Source organism: Tiliqua scincoides, chromosome 1 (genome assembly GCF_035046505.1).
Source record: "Tiliqua scincoides isolate rTilSci1 chromosome 1, rTilSci1.hap2, whole genome shotgun sequence".
Lineage (NCBI taxonomy): Eukaryota > Metazoa > Chordata > Lepidosauria > Squamata > Scincidae > Tiliqua > Tiliqua scincoides.
This window is the reverse complement of record NC_089821.1, coordinates 225193652-225205685: the sequence shown is the minus strand read 5'-3', so window position 1 is coordinate 225205685 and position 12034 is coordinate 225193652. Positions and strand designations below refer to the sequence as shown.

Here is a 12034-nt window from a genome sequence, read left to right as displayed (position 1 = left end):
ACACTGTGCTGGCTGAAGGAGGGAGGCTGTATTAGCACCCCTCCCCCAATTCCTTATCCAATTGAGGTCTTCTTCAAAGAGGGGATACTGTGCCCTGCCATGTCATATCTATTCCTGAAATCAAGACTCACAACCTCTGCCAAATTAGTATTTTATGGTGAATTTGAATTTGGACATTTGAAACCTATTCACACCTAAATTAAAGACAGTCCTTCCTGGCCTAAATTAGTCCCTTTCAAATCAGTCTCTCTGATTAATCATTATTTTTTTCAGAAGACAAAATTTATAGTTGATATGAATGTATCCAATCTGAATACACTTATATTGTCAATTCACACATGTCCTTAGAAAGTAAGTTATACCTGTGGTGGGGTGCAGGACCGATCCTCAGTCTTGATCACAAGTAGAACCATTTAATGTAAACTGGGGATTACAATGTGAACTAGGGATGATGTGAGCCATTAAAAATGTACTGTTTGTTATTGTATTATTGTGATATTCAGACAGTAATTGTGAATTAAATTACTACCGAAAATAAGAATGTCTCTATAGCTATGCCAAATGTATTATGTGATCAGAATGTTCTACGTGAGATGATACTGATCTATAATCCAATATTATACTTTGCTCTCTGGATTTTCCAAATCAAAAAGCATTGTAAGAAAGGCGCTAGCAAATTGCTGAAGATGTGTGCCTTTGTAGTGTGTCAAAAATGGAAGGGGGCAGGGCAGGTGGAAAAATTGGGGATAGGATCCGACATGCACCTTTGCTGCTAAAATCCACCCCTCCAGCCTGCTCCCCAACCTGAATCCCCCCTGCCAGAACCTCCCTGGGCTGTACACAATCTAATCCTGCCACCACCATACCTGGGCTAGTGGAGTATCTAGGCAAATCAAGTATGCACATGATGCTACTGGCAATTTCTGCAAGTGGCTCCACTGCATGCAACACGGCTTTTGCACTGCCACCCCAGTGCACCTACCAGTCCTTCAATCCTTGATAAGACTGGGCCATCAGTTACATATGTTCATTTTAGCTGCCTGAGACCACTGAAATGTAGCATTAGAACTAAAGCATAGTGATTCTAGCCACAAGAAGGAAGTGAATTCATAACTAGACACAAGAGACACAGACTGAGTTGATAGACATGTCACAAGAAGAAGAAGGAGAAGCAAGAGATTTCATTCAACCTGGCTGTAAGTGCCATCATCATTGCATTCTGGAATAAACACTTGTTGGAACTCCTTGCGAGCTTGTTCCTGAGTGTACTTCCTTTCTGCCACACATCTTGAAACATCTAAATAAGAGAAGGGAAAAAACGTGATAAAATATTGTGTAAGGTGATAAAATAACTTGTGTAAATTTTAATTCAGAATATTATAGAACAGAGAAGATAGGAGTCATGTAGAACCCATAGGCTAGCCGTGCACAATTTCTGTTAGGTCAGTTGTCTTTTGCTGGAATTCTGAAGCTTCTAGGTTAAAGATTTAGGTAATATCCACTAAGACTATTCCAGGCATCCCCATATCCCAATATACAGGCTACAAGTAAATTGTGCACAAAATATGTGACTTATTACTCCCTCTTTGGAAATGACAATAGCCACTCATGCTGTCCAATCAGCAGGAGGCTTGGCAGCTAGAAAGTGCTAAATAAATACAGGTGGGACTTCAGTATTCACTGATTTGGTATCCACTGATTTAACTCACCACTGAAACCGAGGTCCACCTTTGAATGCCTTGTAACAAGGAAAAAAAAGCACCAAAATCCAATTTTCTATCTTCACCCTGTTAAATAATTATAATTTCATTCCATTATTCACCACATCTAGTGGTTGAATGCAGTATAGTGTTTATCCCAATGCATTCTGGGGCGACAGAAGAGGCGCAAGAAACCTGGAAGTGGGTCTTTAAAGCTATTTTTCCACTGATTTGATATCCACTGATATTTTTACCCACTGGGGGTTCTGTTCTGGAACCCCTGTGGATAACAAGGCATGACCTGTACATTTTAGTAGTAGTATGATACTTCAACACAGCCTAAGCAAGCACGCCGCACTGGTTATGTCTTGCAATTTGGGATCTAGCCAAATCCTGGAAATCAGAGATATCGCCATAGGATTCTTGCTGTTGTTTTCTGGAGCTGAGCTTGTATAATTTGCTCAAGGCCAAAAATGCTGAGATGTTTGTTCAGATTTCTAGGCACTGCTCCAAAGGCTTCAATGACAGTTGGCACAATATTGACCTTCTTCTCCCAGAGACACCCAAGCTCTACTTGCAGGTCTTGATATTTTATAATCTTCTTGTGTTCTTGGTCTTCAATTCTGCTATCTTCTGAGATTGCAATATTGATGACCCCAACTTGATTTTTTCTTTTTGTCAAAGGGGACACAAAGGGGATCTCTGGATGAGATTACACTCCAAATGTATTCTGGTTACAATGACATTAACTTTATCTATACTAAAGAAAGATGAACAGCACAATCCTATACATGTTTATTCAGAAGGGAGTCCCACTGTACTCAGTGGGGCTTATTCCCAGGGTTATACTGTAAGGGTATAATCCTGTAAAACTTCCTTGGGAGCAGGTCCCATTGCATTTAACAGGGTTTATGTCTCAATAGGCATGCATAAGATTGCATTTTAAGATAAACCACATATTATGAATGACAAAAATAGGAACTTATAATTTAGAATCCTGGTATCATAATCATGTAGCTATAAGAGGACAGAAACTCATTATACTCCCTTTGCACCAATAGAAGGCCATCCAGAAGTCTCCATAAAGTTAGCCCAATCATGCAGAGGCAAATCACCAAAAAAATTCTAGCCTTGTGTGCTTATTTTCTGGTTTGCAAAACTGTTCTCAGTATTCTTTTGCGAATAGAACCCACGCTCAATTAAAATGCATTCCAAAATAACCTAGTCTATGAAGGTTTGAGGCACAGTAAATCTGTTTGTCTTTAAAATACCACCAGACATTTTTTTTTCATTTTTTTCATTTCTTTTTGGTAATGGATTAATAAGGCTACCCCTCTGGAATTTACAGAATAATTTAGCTTGCTGTTAATATTTCCATATATATTTTTACATAATACAGGCCTACACACATGCACAAACTTTTTTTCTAGTTACCAAGGATGTTTGAATGAAGTTAGGATATTTTTGGGGTGCTGAATCAAAAAATTACATCAGTTTTGCCCAATTGGCTCTAGTTTTAGGGCTCTAGCTTCCTCACGAGAAAGCTTCTTGAATCGGCATATAAGGTGCGGCTTTCCCAGTCAACTTCTAATGCCCTCAGGAGGCCTTAGAAGGTCACTTCTGGATGATTAGAGGGTCCCAAGACCCATGGATTTCATCATTCACAGATTTCGGTATCCATGGGGGTTCCTGGATCAGAACTCCCGCGGATAACACAGGCCCACCTGTAGTTCTGCCTATGTCATTGTCTGTTACTACTGATAATGTGTGCTTAGGTTTGTTTTGTTTTTGCTCCTTGACCTCCATGACCTGATACATGAGTGCTGGCAATGGTGAAATCCCATGAAAGTGAATGTGGGAAAAGTGTTACATGAATACATATACAGGTCCAACCTTGTTATACATGGATTTTTTATACACAAATTTAACTCAACATGAATGGCCACTGCAAATGAGAAGGAATGTGCTGATTCCTGGAGAAGGGGAAAAATGTTCCCTTTAAAATCACAGTTTAAAAAACTGCTTTTTACTGTTGTAGAGAGATAATTATGCAAGTGATTACAGGTATAACCTAATTATTCACTGATTTTGGGGGGGGGGGAATCCACAGATTTTTCTATCTCAGAGCTGATGAGAAGTACCCTTTAAATTAAAGGAAAACAGTCAAAACAGTCATTTAACAATAGCCTCCTTAATGGAAGAGAGGAAAGCCGGCTGACAATCGGTCAATTATTCTCTCTGCAGGCTTCACTCATGAAAGAAGACTAAAGGGCAGTGATTATCACCCATTCTTTCCCCCTTGCTGGGGCTCCTGGCGAAGGGAGGGATTGCTGCCTCCTAGTGAAGCCTAGCGCCTGGAGAGAGACTGATGCATCTGTGTGCATTTCTAAAGGTCAGCAAGGCAAAGGGACTTTGTTTTTTAAATTGATTTGCTTTAGTGCATTTTTTGCCATCCAAGTGAGTTCTGGGAATGGAATCTCACAAATAATGAGACTCAACCTGTATGAGCGTTTTGAATGACATGGTGCAGAAAATAAAAAAACCTTTGAGAAATTTAAGGGGGTGGGGTAAAGTAAAATTTAAATAGTGACCACATTTCAAGACAAATTTCTGCTGTCCAAAAACATTCCCACTCGCATTAGATTCCTTCCTGCTTTCTGGAGGAAAAATGTCCCTTTTGTCTGATGCATCTGAGGAAATGGACTCTATTCCATGTAAGTTCATACTCCAATTAAGTCTTTAGGGTACCACACATATTTTGCTAGACAGGCTAGTTTCTTAAATTCACACCAAAGGCTCTGGCTCTAGTCAGGCTATGTCATGGTGGTGAATTGCCATCTTAAAAAAAACAAAAAACTACAATGATTTAACCCAGCTTTCATACCATATGCCTTATCCTAAGCTTATAAGTTTGCTTATACATTACTTACTAACATGTGGTTTTAATGTAGCAAGTGTTTTAACTGAAAATAAATCTCTCCTTTGGTGGACTTCTGTCTTCATTTTTAGTACAGCATGTGGTTTAAATGTCAAAAGAAAAAGTGATCTAAATTCCAGCACACACTCTATGAAGGTTACAGTCCTTCATATAGTTGGGCTAGAACAAGCTCTGATGAGATGAGTGGGCTCGAAGAAGGGACTGGTTGATTTCAAGATGGTTAGTAAATGCTGATAGAAAATATAAATCATTTCTTATCCCGTTTAAGAATTATCATAGGAAAATTCCAGAGAGATGAACTCCTATGACTTTTCTCTTGACAGAAGTTTTCCTCTTAGCAGTTTATCCAATATTTGGCAAGTTTTATAGAAAGTTAAATTTGATGGAGCCTGACACCTGAAGTCTAAGACCAAGCATTTCTGGAATTATTCAGGTTATAGAAAGTACTTACAGTACAACCCTATTCCTTTTTACTTAGAAATACATCACACTACATTCAGTGAGATTTACAGCCCAGTCCTGAACTTCCCAGAGCCCACCTGAGCTGGCTGAAGCAGGTAGGCACTGGGAAGCTGCTGGGAGTCTCCTCAGGGAAAGGGGATTTTGTTCCCTTTGCTTAGGGAAAGCCCCAAGCCCCTTGCAATGGGGCTTCTCAAGTCTGCAGAGCACAGACTTGAGAGACTCTGTGTCAGGCCTTCCAGCTAGACACAGAGTTCAGGATCTGGCAGAGCAGAGCTTCACCAGTCCCACCCCCTTCCTACCAGCAACTCTAAGCACTAGTTGAGGAAGATGAGGGCCTCACAGTCTTACCAGGAGATATCACAAGGTGGAGGCAGATGCAGCAGGTCGATGCTATCAGTAGCATGCAGGTGTGTGGCTGCTTGGCCCAGAGTGTCCACAATGGGCTACTGTTTCAATTTTTTTTCCTGGAATTTGACAGCATACCTAATGGAAGGTGAACAGGCAAAAGGAGTTTTCTTTTTTCAAAGACCAGATTAAACATCTGGCATATACAATTGACCAACAAGGGACCTCTCTCCAGTTGCAACTTGTTTGAACTGATGGGCTGTCAGGACACTACAGCAGACAGGCCTGGATTTGGTCACAAACTTGTCAATAGGTATTTAAGGTAACCAAACAGAAACGGAGAAGTAGTTCTGTTTTCATACATCTTGTTTACTGAGAAACACAAAGTGGGGAGGGGGCTTTAACTCATGGGACTCTCTGGTGAAACAGCTGGCTGGTAGAACTCTCAAATGCAGAGGTTGTTGAAGGACATTTCCTTCCTCAGGGAGAAATAACTGCATCATTCAAACACTCCAGGATTTGATGGGTCAGGAGCAGTGTTTTTCAAACAGTCGGGACCCACTAGGTGGGTCGTGAGCCAATTTCAGGTGGGTCACCATTCATTTCAATATTTTATTTTTAATCTATTAGACTTGATGCTCCTCTGGTATGTGACTGCATTGGGGAAATGTTACAGATCAGTACTTTTAACAGGCTACTCTGTATATACTTTTAACAATGATAGTAAATAGGACTTACTCCTGTATAAGTGTGGGTAGGATTGCAGCCTAGAATTGTTAAAAATTTCCTGTGTGATGATGTAACTTCTGGTCATGACATCACTTCTGGTGGGTCCTGACAGATTCTCATTCTACAAAGTGGGTCCCGGTGCTAAAAGTTTGAGAACCACTGGTCTGGAGTACTACAATGTACCCAGTCATATTCATATCTTATTTTCAAGCCCGTAAATCAGTGGTTCCCAACCTTTATGAGACCATGGACCATTGAAGGAAAAATTAGAATCATCATGGACCACATGCCCCCAGCACAGAAAAAAATACATTAAAATTTGTAATACAGGCAGCCTTCATCACCCACGGGGGTTCCAGAACACCTGTGGATAAGGAAAACTGTGGGTATTTAAAACCTGCAGTCCCCCCTTCAACTGGAGCTGAGCTCCAGTCAGTCTGGAGGCTCTTCTGAAGCCCACAGAGGCCACAAGGATCCACCTGCAACCTCTGCGGGCTTCAGAATGAAGCCCGGACTGGTTTAAAGGTGACTTCCAGTTTTTGGCAAAAACAGGAGGCCCCTTTAAATGGTTCCGGGCTACATTTTGAAACCCGCAGAGTCCGTGGGCAGATGCACACAGCCTCTGCGGGCTTCAGAAGAGCCTCCAGAGGTGAGAGGAGCACAACTCCCCTCACCTCCAGAGGCTCCAGGTTGGCCCACATCACAGGTTACACAGGCCACTTGTAATTAGAAAAGATTTATTAGAGATTTATTATTTATAGAGAAGATTTGTGGTTTGCTGCCAGGTGCAAACAGTCTGTTCTCCCCCCTCTCTGGTGGTCCATGGGGGGCTGCTCGCTCAGTGAGACACTGGAAGTGACCCAAAGCAATTTTTTAACCTGAGACCTTGCGGACCACTTCTCAGGATCTTGCGCACCACCTCTGATCCCCGGACCATGGGTTGGGAACCAGTGCTGTAAATGGATCTTCTGTTGCTACATAGGAACTAGTTGTTAGAATGGAATTGTTGTTGCTTTTGTTCCTTGCCAGTTTTTGACTAAAGCCTAGCCCCCAAACATTATCTTGTCAAGTACTTGCTTAAAAGACACAATATCATATTAGAGAAAAGGACTTTCTGATAAATTCTTCAATAGGCAAGCCTGTGGGCAGGGATTCAGTTGCAGGCAGCACAGACACCTGGCTTCCAGGGCTTGCTTGTGCACCTGCGAATATCCACACCCTTTCCTCCTCATGTGCAAAGAGAAGGTCACACCTTAGCTTTACAGCAGAGTTTGGGTTTGGATATTTATCCCACAATACCTCACTGACTATGCTTAGATTAAACAAAAAAGAAACCGTCATCAACCAAAATGCCTTTTGTCAGGAGGATGGTAGCATTTTTCCCCACGAGAAAATTCCACATGAAGCAACTCCCAGTTAAAGCAAACATCGTGTGCTTTATATAGGCCACTTGTATTCATGTGCAAAGCATTGTACTCATTTGTTCAGTCGGTTTTTTTTAGTCAACGGAAACTCCTATTCAACAGATCAAAATAACATTTATCACTTAGGGAAGACTACTTAGAAAGTGGTTAAAGCAAAATGTTTGAAGTAGAATCCAGCCTAAGGGCAGCCCACAGACGCTTAGTTGTTCTTGAACCGAACACAGAGTGTTCCTGAAATCTATAAACATTTGAACAGATGGGGCTAATATTAAGTCACACAATCTGGATACTTTTACGGCTGTGGGTTTAAAAAAAAATATGGATGTTTCACCTCTGTGGCTCATGCTATCCTTCAGAGAGTTGTTCAGATAATGTTATGGACATCTTGGGGATATATCTTGTATTGGTTTTATAGCAGTTAACTTATCACGGTTTCCCTACTCTGTAGTTCCTGTGAGTTGCAGTTTGGTGTGGGCACTGAGAATTCTTTTATACAGCTCTCATAACAGAACAGAGAGGGCTTCCCTGGGGAGAGGGAATCACCATTTGGTTTGTAACATATGCCCTTAGTGAAGTGTCCACTAGGGCAGCAAGCCATAGAAAGCATATTGAAAGCATCTCAGGTGATCATCTTGTTTGAATATTCCACACTTCAACGTATATACCAGCTGCTTTCAGAGCTGCATCTCACATTAAATGTTTTATAGAGATATATGCACATGGGTGAGTCACTTTTAAAAGAAACACAGCTATAAAATGTGTGATGTGACATGCAACAAGCCTGGGGAGTAGACTTGTGTACCACAGAACCAAATACCACAATTCTCAGGTCTTTTCTTCAGAGGACATTGAATCATCCTCATAACTGTGTCTGCATAGAAATCCAGAAATTCAGACTTGTCTTAATACACCTGTGGCTTTAAAATATCATGAGAGAAGTACTTTTCAAGATGATAAGAAAAACAAGAGCAAGCCATGAGGATGTAGTGGAAGCACTTATAAAAATGGAAACAAATACTAAGACATCAGCAGAACCTAGAGGTTTTGAAGGAGAGAGCAACTGTTACCCTGCACATGCCTGATCTTGGAAGCTAAGCAGGGTCAGGCCTGGTTAGTACTTGGATGGGAGACCGCTTGGAAATACCTGGTGCTGTAGGCTTATACCATAGTCTTTCAAGACTGAAGGTTGCCAACCATTATGAAGGAGAGAGATCATACATCTCTGCTCCACCCAATCTCCGGAGTGATTTACAGCATTAACAATGAATTATGTATTCCACAGCATGGCTAGGTCTCTGCACCTCCTCAGATACCTCCACCACACCAAGGAATTGGTGATACCACTACCTATGTGGCATGTGGGAGGTTTCACAACAGATTGGGTAAGGCCTAGCATAGATTTCCATTTTGAAAATCTGGTCCATTTCAGCAATCAAAGACAGTTTGCTGCTCTGTGCCTAGCCTTGCCCACTACAAGGCCTCCCACATGCACAGGGGGTTTGTGATATCACTGGGGTACCAAACCCATGATCATCTCTGTTGCCTTCCTTTGCAATCAGTGGGCATGATAATTTGACAAGTGACTCTGTGAAGAGGAGGGGGGGGAAGGGTGATGCCTTCCCTGCAGCATGCCTCTGGGCACAATAACTGCAATCATTGGGTGTTATGCACTATGCAAACACTTTGGCTCCCCTTACAGAACACAGCAGTCTAGGCTGCATTGTGAGATCTGGGGAAGTGCAAACTTCTAGAAAGACCTCTTGGCCAGAGGGCTGGACTAGATGTCCTTTTGGTCCCTTCTAATTCTAGGACTCCTTATTTAGTTGAGCTTTTCAAAGATATACACTGACACAATGAATGAAAGGGGAGACATAAATATATTATAATAATAATACCCACAACAACAACTGGTTCATACAAAACGCTGGGGGATGAGCAACACTTAGCTGCGCACACTAATAGCACAACAGCATGTTTACTAGAATTAAGTTTCACTGTAACTTAGGGCCCAACCCTGAAGCCAGCAGGGCCAGGGCTGCAATGGCGCCAAAATGTTAACAGCAGGATCCTGTGGGCATCACAGCTACCATCGGGGTCTCCCTCAGGGGAAGGTGGTGTTTGCTCCCTTGCTCCAGGCAGATAGCAGCCGGCAGCAATGAGTCTCCTTGGCTCTACGCCCATGTTTTAGGGGCGCAGAGTTGAAGAGGCCTGTGTCGGGCCACCCAGCTATTGGGTGGGGGGTTCAGGATACAGGTAGCCACCATCTCCACCCCCCTGCAGGCCTGATCCTCCTGCCTCCCCACTCAGTTCCACCCTTCCCTTGCTCCCAAAAGCTGCTCTGCCACCTGGTGGTCTCATTCATGGAGCTGAGGTTCGGCGCTGACTGGCACAGCACCGGTGCTCACTACTTGCCAAGTGCCATGAACATGCTTTACAGCATGTTCGCAACGGTACTGAGGTTTAGCGCCGGCTTCAGAATTGAGCCGTTATTCCCTTATGATGGTGTTTAGGATTGCAGGCTAAGAAGTGTTGTTACCTAGGGACAGCAAGAAGCTGATAATTTCTGGGCTTGTTTCTAACGGCTGCATTCTGCACCTCCACAAAGATACAGAGTTATCTTAGCTACAGCTTTCTTCCACTGGAATCTAACACAGCCTAGCTGTGAGTAATTCCTATTTGCAGGAACTCAGCAATTTAGATATTTACTAAAGCTTTGTGATAAAATAAGGAATGTCCTACTGGAATCTTTCTCTGTGTGAAAATATTTTTTCACCTTTTTTGGCACTGTCACAAAATCTGGCAAGCTTGCCTGCTTTGTTTTGTTTTTAAATTCTATTAAAAAATTACAATTTATCTTGCTGAAATATATCTGAGAAACCTGCTTTGTAATAGAGGTGCTATTTGTTTGAAAAATGCTGCCCAACAGAAACCATATGTACAGGATAAACTACACAGTTTAAAAAACAAAACAAAAAAAATTCCATAAGTCAATTGCACCTGATTTTACACAATAAAATTAAGACAGCTCTGATGGTGCAAAGAACCAAAGCATGTAGACCTAGCTTGTACACTGATCATGCTGGGAATCGTCTTTGCATGGTGCAAGAGTGGGAGTGCAGGTCTCTTCACCATCACTTTTATAACATCCACATGAGCCGGCACTCATGCAAGTGAGTCTGACCCATATAATCACCGCACTACCACATGCATATACCCTTCATGGGAATCACAAGAAGTGTGTGACATGTGCCTTTGTGTAACGCCCATCACATGTGAGTTTGGAAGGAAGTGATTCCTGCCTGCTCATTCACCATATTAAGATGATAGTTGCACCAGTAAGTATATGAACCATATACTTTATATGAACCAGTAAGAAGACAAACTGGGTCATGATGAATTTAAGTGCACAAATATCCCTACACCTTCAGGTGCAAGTGTGTCTAAGCTTGCAATTAATCTTCTTATAAATCCCTTTTCAGGACCTGATCAACGAGCATTCAGCACCACTACCATAAACATTTCAAAAGAGAAATCAAGCTGTAAATGGTGATAGAGACCACATCCCATGGCCTTACTAGGAGGATATAATATTTCAGAACAGAATTGAGACATGCTGGCTAGCTTACACAAAAAAGCTTGCTTTTCAGTGGCTAGCAGTGTACATTTTTGCTAGAATATCATAGAGATGTCAGATATTTTCCTTATTTTAAAGGATTGCTCCTTATTTCAGAATGCCAATGAGCATAAATATAATGTTTATTTTAGACCCTGGCACTTTCACAGAACATACTGCACTCTGTGTCTATAAACTCCATTCAGGTATGCTTACCAACAATTTTGAAAAAGTTATAGATATGATTATTGACAAAGCATGCTTTGAGGTCTGATCCCTGCGGCGAAGAGCACAGACTTCAGCACTTTGCCAAACACAGCCGTGGAAGTTGTTAGAAATTATGTAGTTGGCATCATTTGGGAGTTCATTGGCCTTACAGAAAGTACAGGCTGAAAAGTTCCATTGCTGCCCAGAACCTGAAAGTAAACTTGGCATAGATGGTTCGCATCCCAGTTCTCTGAATCACCAACACACACACACACACAAATTTATGTGCAGGAAGGCCAAACATCTTTGAAAAATGTTAAACGGATCCAGATTAAAATGCCAGTTCTTCCAATCCACTAGCTGGATCTGTTCATCTGGGAAATGAACTGCTGGCAACTAAAGATTGTTCTCTTGACAGTGCACCAAAAAGAGAAATCTGTTTTTCCTCCAGAAGACACGTCTGTTATAGATATTGCTCACTGAGACAAGACACAGTAAGCTGGCAGTGACTGCAGACTTGGGATTTGAAGAGGCTGTGGTGTGAGATGAAGGACTGCCACTCAGACACTAAAACCCTCAACCTCAATTAACATTGTGTTGTGGGACCTGAACAAAT

General features: G+C 41.8%; 1 protein-coding gene across 1 annotated transcript in view; it reads right to left on the bottom strand.

Moving 5' to 3' along the window:
- The window catches only part of SMOC2 (SPARC related modular calcium binding 2), a 105769-nt gene that overhangs the window by 80663 nt on the left and 13072 nt on the right, over positions 1 to 12034 (bottom strand). Inside the window, exon 3 of the mRNA XM_066622995.1 lies at positions 1191 to 1297. Within this exon, the coding sequence (XP_066479092.1) occupies positions 1191 to 1297 (107 nt within the window). The remainder of the gene's footprint in view (positions 1 to 1190; positions 1298 to 12034) is intronic.